Genomic DNA, 20,259 nt, shown 5'->3' with positions numbered 1-20,259 from the left:
AATCAGATAGTTTTAAACGTCCACTGTTACGCGCGCAGTACTACGTTTCCTAGCGGCACGGTTGATGCACGCACTGAGAACGAAACTATGGACTAGCACTTCAGAAGACGGCGCACATGGGGCCCGGTCACGCTGTTGCTTTCGCCCTTAAAGACGAAGCTCAGGTGTGCTCCAAGTTATGCTCCAAACATCCTTCGTGTAAAGTCAATGACGTATTTTAGGACGTTGTGTATAATGCGGTGCTCTTGCGCGTCCAGTATTCAAATGCGAAATTGAATAATAGGCCGTGGTTAACACACATGTCCACGCAAACATCTGCGCGACTTTCGAGATCGAAATTCTGTTCACAAGGTCAAACCATTACATTAGGTAGGAAAGTACAGAATCGTTGGCACTCACGTAACGGCGACCGGCATGTCGGAGCCCCGGCGTGACTTGACGCGAAGTTCAGATGTCACGTTAGACAGATTTAGTTGAGCGTCCGCGACAGCTCTACGAACGCAGTCTGCTATTGGAAATGGCTGGCACCCTGCGTCCGCAGAGCTGCTGTGGATGCTCAACTAAATCTTGTCTATTCTCAGTATATCGTGTGTGTCTATTATCAGTATATAGCGTGCGAGCAGGTTCTCTCATCATACCTTGACAGACGCCAGAACGTTCCAGCGTCTTCCTTATGATGAACCAGCTGAACTGCTACGCGATTACGCTGCTACGTAGCAGGAGCAAGTTACCAGCATCAGAATACTGGCGCCATGTGCCACTAAAAGTAAACCCGCTATTGGCCGAAAACAGCGAGGAATTTGCGTTTTGCGACGCCAGTTAGTCGGCTGATGCTGGCGATTGGACTAGAATTTCTAGATGTCAAAAACATTTTATTTCGGCGAATTACAGCTGCGGTTCGCGCACTCGTCAAAGGGATAACACATTAGCTTTGTAAAAAGTAATAAAAGTAAATAAAAGTGCACTCACAATGAGCATGTCAACGTATTCAGTGGGTTGCGGATTATATGTGTCATTACTTCGACGTCCTGCAGTGCCAAACGCTTTGCCGTATAGTCCCAGTGAAACAATACCCTGCAAATGTATCTTCAACAAGACGAGACCACGTTCGTTCACTGGCTGAAGAGTGTCTGGTAAAAGTTGTTCAAGCCAAAATTGCAGATTTTTCATAAAAGAGCATTCACACTAATTACAACGGTTCTTTGATTTTGCGTTTGCTGCATGCCACAAAAATGACTAGTATGACAGTGTCTTTAATATAAAATAACAACTTTTAAAAAAGCAGTTCTATTTCCAGCCTAAACAGCATCTTTACCCAGATCATGTCGTAGCTTGCGGGTTCTCCTCTACCCCTTGAAAAAATTGTGCAAACACCACTAGCTAGCAATGGTCTGGTACCGTGAAACCACCTTAAGAGTAATCGCGTTCATATGTAGTACAGGCCTTGCAACCGAAGCTCCTCAAGTAAATCTTATTCAAAATACCATGAGGTTACACAGCTGTTTTGTGTTTAGGTTATCGGTAAAAGAACATGGCATAACCCCTCGTAAAATACAGAAAATTTTTTCGCGAATGACCACCTTTGCACGGTGTCACTGCGTCTAGGTTTTAGTACACTCAAATCTTTGAAGATATCAACAAAAAGTTTCAAAAATATGACAAGGTCACTGACCTGACACCTGCAAAAAACGCTGGTCACAAAGCATCAAGAGAAAGCCATTGCAGCGAGCCAAGAAAATCGTTCCAAGGTAAAGGAGCGTTATATTAGGTCTTACATTCAACAGTGAACAGTACACCAAGTGAACAAGTGAAACAAAACGAAACTAAATAAAGTTCTAGCAAAAAGCTAATCGCAAGCAAATGTGGGCAGTTTGAGAGCTCATTTGAACCACCTTAGTGTAACACAACGAGAAATTTACGAGGTATTCACTGTCACAGAAGATGTTTAAGAGCCGAAAGGGAAAAAACGAATGAAAGCTGCTCACTGATGTTTGGTAAAATGTAATAAACCAGCCTTAAGCGAAACCACCCTGACGCCCCCCCCCCGCCCACCTCGGGGCCTTTTATGCATGTGTTAATCTTGTTGTCGTGACACCTGTACATCCTTATATTATATCCCCTTTGTAAATATCACAATCTGCTTTGAAAATCCTTCCAGAGACTCAAAGAAACAAAAAATGTATAATTGACTACTTTTGCCCAGGTACTACCAGACAGCACACAAGTCAGGTCAAAGCTCTAGCACATAACATAGTTAACAAAAAGAAGAATGAGTGTATAGGGAGACGCTCCCCGGTTCGAAAAGCTGGATCTCCAGTTTCCGCCACACTTAAAAAAACTGTCAGCACGATGCTTAGCGGCACAACTCCCGGACCACTTTGTCGAGTGTTCATCGCCTTGTCAACGGAGTCACTACCCTTTCGCGTTGCAGAAGTTGTGCTCCTTTGAAGTGCCAAGGTCGGTCACGAAAGGTCCGTAAAATAAAGCCCAGGCGAGTTCAAGGTAGCCAGGACTACACGTATGTCTCATATGCACGAATACTTTCATCAAAACCTCCTGCCAGCAAGGAACACCCACAGACACACGCGGGTGGTGGTTCTGCCCTAAGACCTCACACACACACATCCACGGGCACATCAACCGAATGAGGCACCGCGCCACAGAAAGGCGAGTCTCTCCCTATACATCACTCGCAACGTCCACACGAGCGCACACGGGCGGTCAACTTGCCGAAGATATCCCAACACGTCCACAGGCGCACCAACGAAACGAGGCAGAGCTGTCCTCCTGTTACTTGCCGTAGAATTTCTTGTTGAGGAAGAATAGCAACAGGTTGTTGTTGACGCGCGCCCTGTCGCAGAGGCTGGTGACGGCGACCCCCTCGTACTGCTGCCGCAGCAGGTCCTGGATGTCGAGGGTGACCTCGTCCGTGCTGACGCCGAGGAACTTTGTGCGCACGCTGAACACTCCGGCGCGATCGGTGGGCGTGATCTCGAAACTGACGTTCTTCAGCTGGTTCGTCTCCAGTCCGGAGACTTCGAGCAAGATGCCCTTCTCGTGCAGTTTCCAAGCCGAATACTTGAGGGCGCTCCGGGACCTGTCATGAAAGCAAAAGTAAACTTTGCCTAGTACTCTATATTACCAAGCGAACGCATGTCATCATGGGAATTGACGAAATTCAGCCTTTTACCAAATAGCATGCGTTTTTATGACACAAGGTCCAGGAACGACCAAAGAGTGCCAAAAAGTAATGGCCGTTCTCTGTTATGAGCGGAAGACAGAACGTTGGGTGGGAAAACAAGACTACGATGTTCGCAGTTACAACGCGGCTGCAACAAGCACGTGCACAAAGACGGAGTTGATTGGCGGAACATGGGAGAGGCCTTTATCCTGCAGCAGGCTCAGTCAGGCTGATTATGGTCTGTTGCACGCGGTGTGGTACGAGCAAATGCATAACTACAAGCCTAACCATAAAGGAATCCGCAAACCCAGGTTGTGTACTCGAGCCACTCCGACGTTTAAATGCACATGTATTCTCCAGAAAGTGGATAGGACGATGTTCGCCGCTGTGGCTCAGTTGGAAGATAGAAGATCTGTCGCGTTATTCGAAGGTCGCAGGTTCAGTCCTAGTCAGCAGCAAGTTATCTTCTCATCCACTTTTTTCCCCTCACAATTACAATGTCCACTAGTTCTCACCTCATTGTCTGTTCTCAGTAATAAAGACTACTATAGCGGTCACTAGAGCACTTACTTCAGTGGCTTGAGGTGCTGAACATCTCCGGCCGACGGCGCAGCGCCTCCGGGACCGAAGGACTGTCGCCTGGACTTGCCCGCGGATAAGTTGGCCAGACAGGCGTCCACGTAGCGCTGGTAGTAGTCCAGCGTCTCCTCGTAGTAGCGAGTCTTGACGTCCAGCTTGTGCTGGGTCTCGGCGAGGTTGGCCAGTTCCCTCTTGCGGTTGACGCGGTGGTTGCGCTTCTGCAGGATGTCGGTCGCGATGCCACTGATCAGGGCCTGCGAGTTCATAGGGAGAAGAAAAGCATATCCACTGCGTTGAACCAGCGATGTAGGAAATTTATTTCAAGGGAGGAGGAGGAGGAGGGGGCACGTCCTTGATCCGTATTGGGAGGGCCGTACAGGCAAGTGTGGTGGGGTGTCAATTTGCTCTACGTATCCTAAGTTCCGGAAAGGGCGCATGCCCCATGTGCCACCTCCTGGCAACGTCACTGCATTGTGATCAGAAGTATACATACTTGCATTCTAGCCCGAAGCATGAACATTGCTTGGTCGCCGACGGCCAGAATCTGCTCATCCATGTGCACAGATTCTACAAAAATGACCTCCGAGGTCCGAACAGATGCGATGTGGGTGCTGAAAGTTTCACATCACAGTGAAATGTGTGTGTGCAGAGGGGGAGGGGAATTACTAAGTTTAGCCTTTTCATGTTCTAAAGCTTTAAGTGTTCTAGACACAAGATCTAGATTTACTTTGGGCACCCTGTCGCCTTTCTGGCGTCAATGACGCATATCCAAAACGAAAGCGTGGGTGCTGGTGTTCCAGCACTGGCGCGGTATTGAGATCTTTGAAACCGCAAGGCCTCTTGCCATTCGAACTCCCTCCATATAACCGGGTGGCTTCAAGCACGGCTCACTGCGGTGTCACGCACGCGCAGTTTTCATGTGTCGCTTCCCCAGGCTTGCATTTCTAAGGTTTCAATAGCAGCCGTGGGCGGCTTTACCACAGTAAACCAGTTCGCACGCTACAGGTGCTTTCTGTGTCTATTAACATCCTTATAGTAGGCTGTTTTGAAACACGATAACAACCATGACGAGGGTGTTTTGGTCTGCCATACCACCATATAGTAGGGTGTTAGCTATAGACACGACAAAAGACCCCTAAGGGTGCAAGCTGCTTGACTGTGCACGGCCGACGATAGTGAAGAGAACATTTCCTTGCGACACCGCAAGGCAGGGGACTCCTCACCTGAGTTAACGAGCTGCATGTAACTGAATTTAGCCTTCATATGGAGCCGGAGAGTGAGTAAAATGCTCAGGTGTGGGGTAGTTTGAACAGAATATTGTACACTTGAGCTTTGTCCTCAACAGTAGATCGCAATAGCGTATCGAGGCCTCGTACGCATACCTCCTAATTAATGTGCCACGAAAAATCCGGCGGACATCCTATTTATAGCCGAACGTTCACGCCCGGAACCGGTTATATATCGGATGAGCTAGGGCCGTTGCATTTGGGTTGTTCTTTACGTCCGTTTTGCTTAATTGTCTTGAACATACGAAGGTTATCTACTCTGGACTATGCGGGTGTAATAATTCGGACAGCATATGGTCAATTATGAGACAAAGCGACATCCGAAACGGCTACATATGGTTATTGTTCTTGGTCTAGGTGAAAGTCTCAAATAGACATTTTGAAGAGGTAATATTTACGCTTCAAATGCGCTTGCAACAGTTACTAGACTAACTCTGACATAGCGTGATCTGTCAAACAAGTTCACAACGTATACTTCGAAACATTATTTAGGCACTACAGCCTCAGCGTTCAACGACCACCTCAATAAATTTTCGAAAGTTGTGTGGAGAAGTGCCAAAATGCCAAAACGTCACGTTGAACGAGAGGTGACCACCGGTTTTATGAAAAAATGACGCAGCTAAGAACCCACTCTCCCCCCCCCCCCCCCCCCCAGAAAAAAAAAGATTGCTTTCGCACCGCAACCGCGAGCATAGACAACCAGCCAAATCTTTGTGCGCGAGCAGCGACTACTATTCCGTGCGTGAACGCCATACGACGGAGAAGAGTTGCAAGCATGGCAATGCTAAGCGTAATGCCCACAAATGTTACTCAGCTGAGCCCTAAAGCATGAGTAGGCGCATTGTTAAGCGCATGCCCACAAATGTTACTCAGCTGAGCACTAAAGCATGAGTAGGCGCATTGTTGAGATAATGTTTTTTTTCGAAGATGAACATTGCAGCCACAAATCGAGGAAATAACTTTGCAAGATACGCCCACGCTCGCGCTGATAAGTTGTAGAACTGAGTCAATCTGCACTGCGCCGATAAGAAAGAATCAGAGCCCGGCTGACGACGAGCCGAGCTGTGCACGCTTTGTTCGCGTGCGCTTATTCTGGCCCTGTTTGCAACTCGGCTCCATCATGCGGCGCTGACGCACAGAAATGTCACCTCTCGCAAACTATTCGAACTGGCCGGCTTCATGCGTCTCACATACTGTGTTCAAGCCAAGGCAGCCACGGCACTCGTATAAGGACGCTTTCAGCAACACGCTCGCGCAACTGCAACCGACAACGCATAGAGTTTCTCAATATACACTAGAGGGAACTCTGGTGCTAGAGTCTACGGGAGCTGCAACACACGGCGCTTCAGCGAGCATGGGAAGGATGGGTAGTACACACATTTGTCTCATCTTCGTACTTCTGGCCTCCTTTTGGCTCCGTGTGTGTTCGTGTGGCTTGAAGCTGTTTTTTCACGAAAACATAAATTAGCAAATGTTCATCGTTTCCTCTTCACAACCTCATTCTTTTAGGCTTGCCATTTCGAATCAAGTCACTAAGTTCAAAAGGGTTTGTTTTTCTTTCAAAACAAAACCGTAACCAGCAATAAACGAAGCCGCAAGTACGATTCGCCACCCGCAAGTACGAAGACTAGGCAATTGTGTGTACTACCCATCATTCCCATGGTCGCTGAACGATCGCAGCGCCAGAGTGCCCTCTAGTTAATTTTGGGAAACTATGCGACAACGGGTTGCGACACGTGAGGGAGACGCAGGCGCTCATTGGCACGCATCGGCAGTACGCGGTGCTCAATTTGCTCCTGTCATGTTGAAACTTGTCCACCACCCGCAACAGTCCACGTTGGGTCGGTCGGCAGGCCGGCAGTCAATATTGTTTGCCGTGTTGTGTATAGCGTATTCAGCTAGTCGGTACGGATTACTTGCGGTTATCCCGCGTCAAAGAACTGTGTTCATCGTGTTTCCCAACAAAGTTTCGTGCAACAAGCCGACGGTTCGATTCGACAGTGGCCGGATGTGCTCGCCATCTTCGTTACCGATAGGAGGCAGCTGAAAACGTCGCACGTTCGGGTAACGTACTCATTTGGGTAAGTGAAATAAATTGTGCCCTACACTTATCATTTGTAGTTATCGTCGACACTTATCGCCGAATCGTTCAAAGGGTGAATATGACACTTTTTTTGCTCGTTTCCGAATCTTGGTCGAACGCGGAACTATGGAGCACAGACCATTGCGAATCGTAATCCAGACTGTCTCGACCTATTTTGGATAATCGTGGATATGCGTTCATTGGCGCGCACGCCAGCACGCGTCGGCTTCGGCAGTACGCGGTACTCGTGTTGCTCGCCTCACCTGTTAGTGCAGTTATGATTATTTTATTAATACATGACAGCATTTGACCACATCTTCAATTGGAAATCTGTCTGATTTGTTGTATCGTACGTAGCTTACTTGCTTCTTTCTTGTAAGCAGCTTTTGTTCGCTGCTGTTTGTGCATGACATCAGGCCTGGAACCGCACTTGCTAATGTGGCCACCAGTGCTGTACATACATCATGGTATCAACAGTGTTCGTGAAATTTTATGTGAAGTGTTTGTTTTTGAAAGTCATTCCGAGATTTTAAAATATAGATTGCTGTACCCCATACTGTCTGTCACTTCCTTGTTTGCTTGATAACTTGCAGCATACTGCGTTGCCAGAAAAGCCACGAAGTTAATGCTACAGAGTACAGAAGCAATAAACCTGGCAGGTACCAAGACAGAAGAGTGGGTAGATTTTTTTCGGGGAAGGGGAGGGGGTCAGGTGAACGGTCATTTTGCACTATCTATGCCATGCCGAAGAAATCAATTTGGGAGGGGGTGGCACGAGCCCGCGGTGTGGCAAGTCACTGGCTACTCATTTGTATCGAGGTGTTAATCAAGCGCCGATCTTGTTTGCGTGCTATAATAGAACATTCGCTCTTGTTATGCGCATTAAGTCGAGTCCACGTGGTCGAGGCTCGCGTAGATGTACCGGACGTAGTGTACGCGTCACCCTCGACCAATCTCGTTTGGCGTGGGCGAACGTTCCGCTGGAGAGATTTAGCGCAGCATATACTCAAGTTACCTTTGTGCGCATTAAGTCGAGTCCACGTGGTCGAGGCTCGCGTAGATGTACCGGACGTAGTGTACGCGTCACCCTCGACCAATCTCGTTTGGCGTGGGCGAACGTTCCGCTGGAGAGATTTAGCGCAGCATATACTCAAGTTACCTTTGTGCGCATTAAGTCGAGTCCACGTGGTCGAGGCTCGCGTAGATGTACCGGACGTAGTGTACGCGTCACCCTCGACCAATCTCGTTTGGCGTGGGCGAACGTTCCGCTGGAGAGATTTAGCGCAGCATATACTCAAGTTACCTTTGTGCGCATTAAGTCGAGTCCACGTGGTCGAGGCTCGCGTAGATGTACCGGACGTAGTGTACGCGTCACCCTCGACCAATCTCGTTTGGCGTGGGCGAACGTTCCGCTGGAGAGATTTAGCGCAGCATATACTCAAGTTACCTTTGTGCGCATTAAGTCGAGTCGACGTGGTCGAGGCTCGCGTAGATGTACCGGACGTAGTGTACGCGTCACCCTCGACCAATCTCGTTTGGCGTGGGCGAACGTTCCGCTGGAGAGATTTAGCGCAGCATATACTCAAGTTACCTGTGTAAGCATTAAGTCGAGTCCACGTGGTCGAGGCTCGCGTAGATGTACCGGACGTAGTGCACGCGTCACCCTCGACCAATCTCGTTTGGCGTGGGCGAACGTTCCGCTGGAGAGATTTAGCGCAGCATATACTCAAGTTACCTTTGTGCGCATTAAGTCGAGTCCACGTGGTCGAGGCTCGCGTAGATGTACCGGACGTAGTGTACGCGTAACCCTCGACCAATCTCGTTTGGCGTGGGCGAACGTTCCGCTGGAGAGATTTAGCGCAGCATATACTCAAGTTACCTTTGTGCGCATTAAGTCGAGTCCACGTGGTCGAGGCTCGCGTAGATGTACCGGACGTAGTGTACGCGTTACCCTCGACCAATCTCGTTTGGCGTGGGCGAACGTTCCGCTGGAGAGATTTAGCGCAGCATATACTCAAGTTACCTTTGTGCGCATTAAGTCGAGTCCACGTGGTCGAGGCTCGCGTAGATGAACCGGACGTAGTGTACGCGTCACCCTCGACCAATCTCGTTTGGCGTGGGCGAACGTTCCGCTGGAGAGATTTAGCGCAGCATATACTCAAGTTACCTTTGTGCGCATTAAGTCGAGTCCACGTGGTCGAGGCTCGCGTAGATGTACCGGACGTAGTGTATGCGTCACCCTCGACCAATGTCGTTTGGCGTGGGCGAACGTTCCACTGGAGAGATTTAGCGCAGCATATACTCAAGTTACCTGTGTGCGCATTAAGTCGAGTCCACGTGGTCGAGGCTCGCGTAGATGTACCGGACGTAGTGCACGCGTCACCCTCGACCAATCTCGTTTGGCGTGGGCGAACGTTCCGCTGGAGAGATTTAGCGCAGCATATACTCAAGTTACCTTTGTGCGCATTAAGTCGAGTCCACGTGGTCGAGGCTCGCGTAGATGTACCGGACGTAGTGTACGCGTCACCCTCGACCAATCTCGTTTGGCGTGGGCGAACGTTCCGCTGGAGAGATTTAGCGCAGCATATACTCAAGTTACCTTTGTGCGCATTAAGTCGAGTCCACGTGGTCGAGGCTCGCGTAGATGTGCCGGACGTAGTGTACGCGTCACCCTCGACCAATCTCGTTTGGCGTGGGCGAACGTTCCGCTGGAGAGATTTAGCGCAGCATATACTCAAGTTATCTTTGTGCGCATTAAGTCGAGTCCACGTGGTCGAGGCTCGCGTAGATGTACCGGACGTAGTGTACACGTCACCCTCGACCAATCTCGTTTGGCGTGGGCGAACGTTCCGCTGGAGAGATTTAGCGCAGCATATACTCAAGTTACCTTTGTGCGCATTAAGTCGAGTCCACGTGGTCGAGGCTCGCGTAGATGTACCGGACGTAGTGTATGCGTCACCCTCGACCAATGTCGTTTGGCGTGGGCGAACGTTCCACTGGAGAGATTTAGCGCAGCATATACTCAAGTTACCTGCGTGCGCACGCTTTTGTGTTTCTTTGCACTCGCCGCCGCAACTGTGGAGAATCCGAATGAACACAAGGGCTCACAAGCAATGCGTTTGTGGTCCCAGCAATAAAACTATCGCAAAGCCTCATAATAGGGCAATGCATGTCCGATGAACGTCCGTTAATGACAACGATATTCCCACGTACGTATTGTCACGCGTACGTATTGTCACGCGTCTTCCTCATTCACCGGCACAGAACTGACCCACTCTTTACTGGCACAGAACATCAGGTGGCAGTATTTACGTCCAATGCATGTACTGAAAAAGCTAACTGCACGTCTACCCTGAGTCCGAATGTGCCGTGTGCGGCGTGACCTTCCTTACTGCGCATGCGCGTCCGCTCGCCTTCCCTCGCCTCGCAACGTCGACGCAGGGAGCGTCTGCTAACCTACGCTCTCTCCGCCTGTCTCTCCGCTAAGAGCTCCTCCCCCACGGCGTTTCCGCCTCGATTTTGTTGCGTTTACACCCCCATTACGCATGCGCGTTTCCTTCCCCTCTCCTTCGCTCCCCTTCTCTCTCTTTTCACAACGCCGATGCAGGCAGCGGCTGCTAGTGGACTGCGGGTCTCTGGGTCCAATGAGAGTATTCTGTCTCTCATTGCCCTTTAGCAGCGATTGCATGTTCCAGAAGGAAACACCGGCCCATCAGTACGTGCTTTGCGCCTCCCTAAGTTTGTCTTCTGCGCAACGCAACGATGAGCGCCAGTTTCGCTGCCAGTGTAAGCGTTAGCACCCGTTGCTTCGCATCTACACATGGTTTCCTTTAGCGGTAGATGGTGTAATGTTTTTTTCTTTTGCTATCCATCGGACGTTTGACGGATGGCCAGTCATACGGACGACTGTAGCATAGCTAGCCGCCGATTTCTGGGAATGTCCACATGTCGAAACCTGGCATACCAATGTATGTTCGTAGGTCTCTCAATGCCCATTGGGCTCAACCATGCCGTAAGGTAACTAACGACTGTGCGCGTAAGATAAGGTCATCTATCGTTCCCATTTGATGGGAACGAATCCACTCCCATATCTGAGATATGGGCCAATTGATAAGGATTATCAAGGAAATGAGATATGGTACGAATATGCGTGGGTGGGTTGCCAGCGAGAGGTCCGGAGATCCTGCTGTGTGGCAGCAAGTATGGGCTCTTCTGGCCGGGCCGATACTGACGTCTTCGAGCGTGAACTGTGAGTCGCACTTCAACACTTACCCGGTAGTCGTCCTGGGCAGTGGCGATGCCGCGGCCTTCCAGAATGTCCAGGTTGCGCAGCAGGGCCTTGCGGAAGGCCGACAGCGAGCCGTACTTGCGGCGCCCCAGCAGGCTCGACGTGGACATCTTGGGCATGCGCACCGCCGTCTGGGCCTCGAGGAAGGCGCGCTCCACCTCGGGCGCCACTTCCTCGTGCAGCATCTCGTCCACCGTCTTTGCGTGCCGGAACACCTGCTCGGAAAAAGCCGCCCGCCGTCACCTTGGGCTGTTAAGCAGATATTTTTTTGCGTTCGTATACTGCGACATGCTTTGATAAGGTCATGAAGCATTGTGACGCTTCTCCATGCTCTGCGTCGCTTTAGTCATTGAGACGGCAGAGCTCAAGAGAGACGCCTGAAAAGCAGTTGACATACTCGTAGCCGTGGGCCTGAATGTTGAGGGACGCCTTCATAGAGTGCGACGTGCGGGAACCTCGGCAAGGTGATGCAAAAAAGTCCTTACATCCCCTCCCCCCCGGCCACACCAGTGCCCCCCTTCACCACCACGATGCAACAAGGCGTTGCAGCTCCGAAAACAAGATACTCTCGATACACACTTTGCCATGTTCCGGTCACGCGGCATCTTTTGCTACTAATTAGTGCTATCCTACAGTGGTTTGTCGTATATCTATGTATATATCCCCACGTCAGCATTCTCACCTTAAGCATTTCGACGAGCATATGCTTGGTGTCCCTGAGTAGCTGGTCGGTCTCTGGAACGTCTTCTTCTTCCTCGGAAAACTTGCCGTACAGGGACAGGGAGACCTTGGCCGCCGCGAGCACCCCGACGTCCATGGCGTCGGGCGACGACGCGCCCCCTACCAGGTCTTCGAGCGTCGGTTCGGGACCGAGGTCTTGCAGGAGTCCGTGCATGGGATCCTTAGAAGAGAGAAGAACGTTTGAAAAGAGAGCTTTTAAGTGAGTTTGTAGCGCAAGCGCGTCTAGCACTGAAGAAAATGCCACACAGTGAAGAACAGAAAGGAGAGATATGGACGTACACGTGAGTGTTCGCAATCCCCTGCCATGGCCGTCGGAGTTGAATCGTCCTATATGCTGCGGCAGACCATATCGGTGGGAAGCCCTCACTAGTATAGTCCTCACCCCTCCCTCACAAATTCTGCTCAAACATGCACGTAATTGATTACGTGCAATATAATGTAGTACTTGTGATCAATGACATGTATGCTTTTGAACTGATCGAATATTTTTTTATTCAGTCAATGTTTTAATGAATTGTATGATGCTAAAAATTTCCTGGCGCTGCGGCTAATATTTTGATTGAAGAAAACAATGAGTGATATGTGGCGTTTAACGTCCCAAAACCACCATATGAATATGAGAGACGCCATATAGTGGAGGGCTCCGGATATTTCGGCCCCCTGTGGTTGAAGGAAATAAACTAAGGATGATCTTGTCAAAAAGAAATAAGACCGTACATTGAAATAACATCGGCGCTTCGAGTAAATTAAGGGGCCCTGTAAGACTCCCGAGGCAACAGCCTTAGATGCCTCATCTAACGGAAAATCTGGACGACGGTGGTGACAATCCCGCGGCGGTGGGGACGAGTGGCGCACAATAATCACGTGATGACATGATGGTGTCACAGGTCACAAAATTTTGTGACGTCCTGATGACTTCACAAATTCTTCAGTGATAAGCAAAGACACATGACGCCGTTTTATAGCGCCCTCGCTATACAAACATGCAGCACACGGCCTCCGAGATGGCGGGCGCGCGGGTTACCTCGGGGGCCATGGCGAGCGGCATATAGTTCCCGTGGACGCCGCAGGATGCCACCATATGCCCGCGTGGGCTAACGATATAGAGTAGGCATTGGCTTATGCGATTGCGCCGAAAGTTTGCCGCACTCGCAGAAAAGAAAAATAAGTGCTGAATGTCACGACGCGCGCTGACGAGCATACTTTTGTCCCCTTGTCCACACACATTCGTGCACAGCATTCTCGTTGGGGGGGGGGGGGGGGGTGGAGGTCTATCGCAGCGCTTCCTCTTCCTGGAAGTCTTAATGTATGGGGCAGATTTTGCGTCCCCCCCCTAATAGGTGACTGCCCCCCCCCCCCTCGTGCGCATGCCTATGCACTTGCAATCTCTTTCTTTGCGTAGCTTTCAGCGTGCTCGTTAGTGAGAAAGGGGAGAGAAAGCACGCACGAAATCGCTGTACCACCGCAATTGACAGATTGTAACTGGCGGATTCTGCAAAAATTTTGCGGCAATTGATTCGTGAAGAGATAAGCTGTTTTAGTGAAGCAATCAGACGGTTATGTGGAAAAGTGTCGCACGGCCCCTTTAAGAGTGTCTCGCAAAGTGTCAAGTGTTTAAAAGTGAGACTCAAGGCTCGGTTTGAGTCCGAGTGAGTCGAGTCATGAGCGAGTTCACCGATATACGAACTAAAGCAACAGCAGCAATTGCCATACCATACCTTGGGGTCCGGCGCAATGTCGTCCTCGTGTTCCAGAAGCAGCCTGTGCGTACTCCGCAACTCGAGCGCCGTGAGCGTGATGGTGGGCGGCGTGATGTACGTGGCCTCGGAGTAGCTGTCCACGTTGAAGCGCTCCTCCGGCTCCGAAACCTCGCAGGCATCCGTGAAGAACCTGCACCAAGAAAGAACCACAGGAAAGAGAAGGCATCTGAGCTGTCATACTCTTGGCGACGCCATATGCGAAGGCCCTTGGCAATTTGGAATCAGGGCAGCCTGTGTCGTGGTGCCAGTTCTCAAACCAACGTTGCTGAAACACGCACGCATCAAGCCCTTTCCAGTGTACCTTGCTATCACACTGCGGGCGACACCATACAGTATCTTCTCAACATTTCCAAAGGCCATATGTTGCATAGGTTGTGAGCAGCTAGTGACCAAAGCTCTGTTTTTGTCAACATGTGTACATATAAGCTCCTAATAAACCAAAACGTTCTGTAAATTCAGGTTCCGTAAATTAAGCTGCCCATGCGCCCAAATCATCGCCGTTCTCGATCACGACTCATGACACTGCACAAGAGTTTCGCTATTCTTGCTAGGGACGGAAGAATGCTCCGGAGAGTACAAGAGAATGATGTCCATAATTGCGAATGCCTATAAATGACAACTGCTAAGTTACTCCAAACTACGCATACACAGATTGCTACGATGGACATTAGCCTTGAAAGCTAAAGAATCAGTGTCAACAAACTGGTTTTCTCGGACGTAAACCAAACCTCTGTTCTTCGGCCCTATTGCAGTCGTAGCCACGAACCGGACTCTCCAAAACAGCATGAAACTTTACCATCGTATCGAGTCCCGCGTGGCTGCCTGGACTTCAGCTTAGTATGGATAAAGTCTTCGCTTGTTAAGCGCATAGGCGTCGACAGGAGGGCTGCAACGGGGGCGCTTGCACATCCCCTCCGCAAGCCACCCCCCTCCACTCCACCACGATGCAAGACGGCTTCGCATCCTCCACGACAAAATCTTGTCGAAGCCCATGCCTGAGACTGTCCTCACCTACTCCCTCTTTTCTTTCGATATTGAAGTATTTTATCAGTGTCAGTTTATTACAGTGATTACCCTGTACGGTAATCACCGTGATGTGGTGGTCGACGCGTAGGCTTTTTAAACATTTACGTTTAATCCGCGAGAACAGTTCACTGTGTACGGTACAGCGTTATGAGGTGATTAACGTGGCCAGTGGTCTCATAAGCTAGACAAGCGGTGTGCAATCACGAATGTACGGTATTATCGTACACCATCGCTGTACGGCACTGCTAACACCAGACTGCTGCAAACACGCGTGCATATATGTATACCTGTGTAGGATTTCCCTGCAGGAGTCAATGAGGTTGTTGAGGCGGATCTGGTAGGCGTGCTTCTGGCGGTACGGCGCCCCAGACGTGGCCGAGCTGAGGATCTTGGAGATGTTGCCCAAGTTTCGACGCTGGACGTTGGTGACGGGGCACTCCGGCGCCAGCTTGACGACGCCGAACGACTCGGGGGCCACGATGCCCGGGTTGAGGTAGCGATAGTATAGGATGTTCCCGATCACCTGTGTCCAGACAGTGCGAGTGGGAAAGATAGTAAGGCGTTCCATTATAGATTTACGACATACATGCGTTCACAGCGTTGGCGAACTCCAGCTTACTGAATGCCGATTTCACTTGCATTGTACATATGCATGCATGTTATGCATATCTCTGCTACATAGGAGTGCGGAGTGTTCCCCTTAAGGGGGAGGGGAGCACGAAGGTTCGTAGCGGCATCCCCTCCTCCCTATTATGACAATGCATGGGGACGACTTTGCCCCCCCCCTCGAGTCAAAGCACCTCCACTCCCTATTATGTCAATGTATGAGCCTGACTTTGCACCCTCTCTTCTAGATGTCTAAGGGAACGACCGCCCCCCCCCCCCAGTTGCGCAAGCCTGTACTCGGCTATCTATCTGAAGATAGTGAAGATAGTCGAGGCATGAGCTAGCAGGAAATTGAAATGACACGTGCCATTAACCCTTTGCGACACATGTTTATCGTTCATAAATGCCTGAAATTTGTACGATTTCATGCCAAGCGTCTGTACAATCAATTTAAAGCATGTTGAAATTTTTCAATAAACTTAAGCTTATTTTAGAGCGACTTACAGATATAGCAGAGCAGCTGATATCTATCGACTGTGCCACTAGTCATGCAGCATCTCTTTATAAAACGAATTCAATCATCCTCTCAAAATTGAATCAAAGATTTATCTGGAGATAGCAAGTGTTCCCAAAAATTATGACAAATATTTTGAAATTCCTACCTAAACATCGTACGCCGAAGGTCTTGTTGCATTTTCTTCACCAAAGCAATCGGGACTAGTAAAATGATTCACTCGGAAGTATTATAAACAACTTACTTAAGGAGAATACTTAATTTAACTTCATCTCGGAGTTCATGCCTTCTTTATATTTTCAAATGCACTGATGTCACAAAAGTAGCGTGTGCAACCCGTGTCGTGAAGGATTATGCACTTACGTACTTATCAAAATATAGTGTGTATCATATGCGCAAAAAAGGGAACGGAGTGGTGATAAATTCTACTAAATAACCACAGAAGACAACCAAAATTTATTTTCAGAATGTTTAGCTCAAGTGAAATGAAGACCTCTCTCAAAGAAATATAACTTCCAAGTTATTTGAAAGAGGGCCTCTGTGTAGCTTCAGGCGATTCTATGTGCTTGCACACTCCCTAGTGAAAGCTGTGTTATTACAGGTATGTGTTAAGACATGAGAACACATCAATTCGCTCAGCTTCGTTATTCTGACCCCCTCTGTCGAGTTTCCTTTGCTCTCGGAAACTTGCTCTCCCCAAAGCGCAAAGCTGTTAGGCCAAAGTTTCAAGCTCACATAAGGGACAAAAGGCTGGCAGAGAGCTGAAATCTTTGAGTGATTTCCAATAGCTGGGCAATGGAACCCTTCAGCATATCAACAATTTTACGATGGACGCACGAGCGCTGCCATCTACTGTCAGGCGAATATTTTTGTACGTCGTGACGCGATGTTCACAACACCGTGAAACGCCTAAAAAGCGCCAACCCAGCCGTCGTCAAGCACGTGCGTTCACTGCGAAACTGTCTGTTCGTTTGGTTCTTAGTTGAACATTACGTCCTGACGGGCCACTAACAAGGTAATGAAACGTCCAAATCACAACTCAACAGTTTCATCGCATGCGCTTACCGAAGCACTGTTAGTTTGGTTGTTAGTAGCATAGCCCAATATAGGAGAAGCGAAACCTACCCGTAAAATATGTGGACTCCCAGGCACTTTGCCTCCGCTAGTTTTCCCAAGAATTGATTGATATGTAGGGTTCAACGTCCCAAAACCACCATATGATTATCAGAGACGCTGTAGTGGAAGGCTCCAGAAGTTTTGACCACCTGGGGTTCCTTAACAAGCACCCAAAACGTGAGCCCAGGGGCCTACAGTATTTTAGCCTCCATCGAAAATGCAGCCTGCAGCAGCCGGGATTCAATACCGCGACTTGCGGGTCAGCAGTCGAGTATTTTAGCCACTGAACCACCGCGGCGGGGCATTTTTGCAAGAAGGACAAGCCTTAGCTAAAGGATGTGGTTCAATACCCAATGCCCACTTAACGCGTGAAATCTGCAGAGTAACAGCCCACCTTTGTAATCTCCTCTCCTGCCGATTCTGGAAACTTCGCTTCCAGGGCTTTTTTGAGGACCTTGCAGAGGTAGAGCATTCCGTAGGGTATCTTGCTCTTGCTCTCCGCTATGGTCCGGGCGAACAGTTTGGACTTGTTCTCCAGCTGGGTGACCGAGGTGTGCAGCATCTTGTAGACTTCGTTGTGCTGCAGGGCCTCCTCCTCGGTGACGTCGTACTTGAGGCCGCTAGGCTTGCCCGACGTCGTCTCCATTTCGTTCACCCACTTCTTGTAGATGTCCACGGGAACGAGGTCGATCTTGAGCTCCCTGTCATCCAGCACGCCCCTGACCAGCGGCGAGAGGAGAAGCTCGAGGCAGTTGTGGCCCCCTCTGGTGCGGAAGAAGCCGACGATCATGCGCACGACCAGCGGGTTGCCGCGCAGGATGTCCGAGGGCTTCTCGAGCTTGGAGCGCACTTCCTCCTGCAGGGCGAACCGGAAGAGCCGCAGCAGCAGGTACTCGTCGCGCGGCGTCGAGCCGTAGTTGTAGACCGAGTAGATGACCGACTCGACGAAGTTGTTCGCCATGGCTGGCGGGACCACAAATATCAGCTTGGCCAGATAGTGGGGATCAACCTGGTGTGAGGATGAAGAAATAGCAATCTAGTTAGGTGAGGTCGTCATTGCTGAATGAGAAAGTGCGACAGCCGCAAGGAGCCCGAGGGGCTTACGAGGTCGCTATTCAATCACACCAGTCACTCAATTTAGAAAATAATCTGAACAGCACTTACCCCGAAGAAGCAGAAGCTTATTGTGCTCCGTATTAATCACTAATAGCGTCCATGACTAACGTATACCAGCCATAAAAAGCTGCTTGTTACAGCATTAACACGAAAGATATTCAAAGCTCTTCTCGATACTGAAAAAAACGTCCACCGACCGATGACAACATGCTGATGGACCTTTTAACAGTGAAACCGTTTTAGGCTACCCTGCGCCGTCGACATATTCACGCAAGTCACACTAATAGATTGAGGGTGAATCAAGAAATAAAACCTAATTGCTTTCAGTGCAATACCGAAAGAGTAATTCGCGCTTTCATCAAGTAAATTAATAAGAAACATTCATTACAAAATATCCAGGGTTCTTAATGCATTCACCTAAGATTACTCTCAAAACAAAAGCTACATATCAGTCGATATGTCAGGAGTTACTGTACACGCTATCTTTAGGTAGAGGAAGTACAGAAGCTCTAGATGTGTTGATTAAGTTTTCCTGCACTGCATGCCCTCCAGGATCGGACCAACCTCGGCCACTTTTACGCTGCCTCCACGATCAGTCCACATTTGACTAAGCTAGGATCTCGTGATGACGTCACCATGAGATGCCATATGCGAATTCAGCATGACCTCATGATGTTGTCACAAATTTCGCTAGTGTTGACGTGATGACAGCGTCATCATGCAAGTTCTGCATTAATAGTGCTTACGCCGCCGACGGAGCACGCCGGTTCATTTTCGCGTTTGACGAGACATGTAAAGCTTCTGCCTCAACCAACAGTGTCAGATGGTGTTTTAAGTGACGGAGTGAACGCTTGGTAGGATTACGGCTGCGCCAGCGGCAAATGCCGTGACCCGAGCGTTCGCTGAAACGCCAGTGCCTGCACCCGCTGGTCACGTGAATTGGCTTTGCCCCATCAAGTGGCAAGCACCCGTGTTTACGACGCCGCAAGAACTATCTAACCAATCGGGTACAGCTGCGCTAGACAACAATTTTCTCGGCGTGAAACTGGCTGAATTCATCGCAATATTCAGCTTCCTTCAGCATTGCGAACACTTGAACACCACTATACCCACCTGGAGCATGTAGAAGAGGTGCTGGTAAGCCTCCAGCCTCTGCCTGCTTCGGCGACTGAGCGCCGTCAGGCCTCCACCCGAGCTGTGCAGCCAGTCAGACTTGACGGCTGCAAGCGCGGTGTCTTTCTTCTTGGCCCGGTGGCTCATCACGTCCTCGAGGGTGATGCAGTTGCGGACGAGAAGGCCGATGCGGATGTCCATCTGAAAGACCTCCTTCTCGAGGCCCTGGTTGTGGCGAATGGTGGCGACCACTTTCTCCTTGAGCTTCTGCAGCTCCATCTCCTCGGACAGGTCGTGCTCGCTGATGTCCAGCATGTGCAGGAACCGCTGGAGCACGGGCACCGTGGGCGCCTGCCTGGTCAGCATCTGGTAGTCGCGCAGGGCACGATGGCTCCGGTACTGGGTCTGCACGAACGTCACCACATCCTCCCGATCCCTGTTCCGAGGCGACGAAATTAACGGTGACTTTACCCTCCGAGATTGATAGCACGGGTGAACGCACATATCCACAAGACGATCAGTTAAAGAAATCCTACACAAGCTCCAAAAATACGAAGTACGAGTGCGTTATTATCTCCCGGCGTTTCTCGATGCTTTGGCACAATTAGAGACGCCAGCAGCCTGCTCGCGTGACGGCACGAGAAAATAAACTTCCGATTGATCCACATACGAAGTATATCCGCCGTGAATTGTATCCCAGCGGTCTTCGTCAGACAGTCACACGCCCGTTCTGCCTCGTCTCGCATCACTCTCGTGCATGATGAAGCAAGTTCACCACATTTTGTACATTTCCGACTGCACAGGCGGAGACAGCTGAAAAGCACGAAATCCTCAGTGCTTAGTGCTGACA

The 20,259-nt window shown here is 49.9% G+C and overlaps 1 protein-coding gene across 1 annotated transcript in view; it reads right to left on the bottom strand.

Annotated features, from left to right (window-relative positions):
• Positions 1 to 851: 851 nt before the first annotated feature.
• LOC119179265 (ras GTPase-activating-like protein IQGAP1) overlaps positions 852 to 20,259 on the bottom strand; it is a 40,036-nt gene continuing 20,628 nt past the window's right edge. The window contains exons 8-15 of the mRNA XM_037430334.2: positions 19,410 to 19,845; positions 17,575 to 18,189; positions 15,232 to 15,467; positions 13,877 to 14,048; positions 12,100 to 12,318; positions 11,402 to 11,632; positions 3,752 to 4,014; positions 852 to 3,097 (exon numbers count right to left, since the gene is read on the bottom strand). Of these exons, the coding sequence (XP_037286231.2) occupies positions 2,791 to 3,097; positions 3,752 to 4,014; positions 11,402 to 11,632; positions 12,100 to 12,318; positions 13,877 to 14,048; positions 15,232 to 15,467; positions 17,575 to 18,189; positions 19,410 to 19,845 (2,479 nt within the window). The 3' untranslated portion in view covers positions 852 to 2,790. The remainder of the gene's footprint in view (positions 3,098 to 3,751; positions 4,015 to 11,401; positions 11,633 to 12,099; positions 12,319 to 13,876; positions 14,049 to 15,231; positions 15,468 to 17,574; positions 18,190 to 19,409; positions 19,846 to 20,259) is intronic.

This window comes from Rhipicephalus microplus, chromosome 7, assembly GCF_043290135.1.
Source record: "Rhipicephalus microplus isolate Deutch F79 chromosome 7, USDA_Rmic, whole genome shotgun sequence".
Lineage (NCBI taxonomy): Eukaryota > Metazoa > Arthropoda > Arachnida > Ixodida > Ixodidae > Rhipicephalus > Rhipicephalus microplus.
The sequence above is the reverse complement of the archived record's forward strand: the minus strand, read 5'-3'. Positions and strand labels throughout refer to the sequence as shown.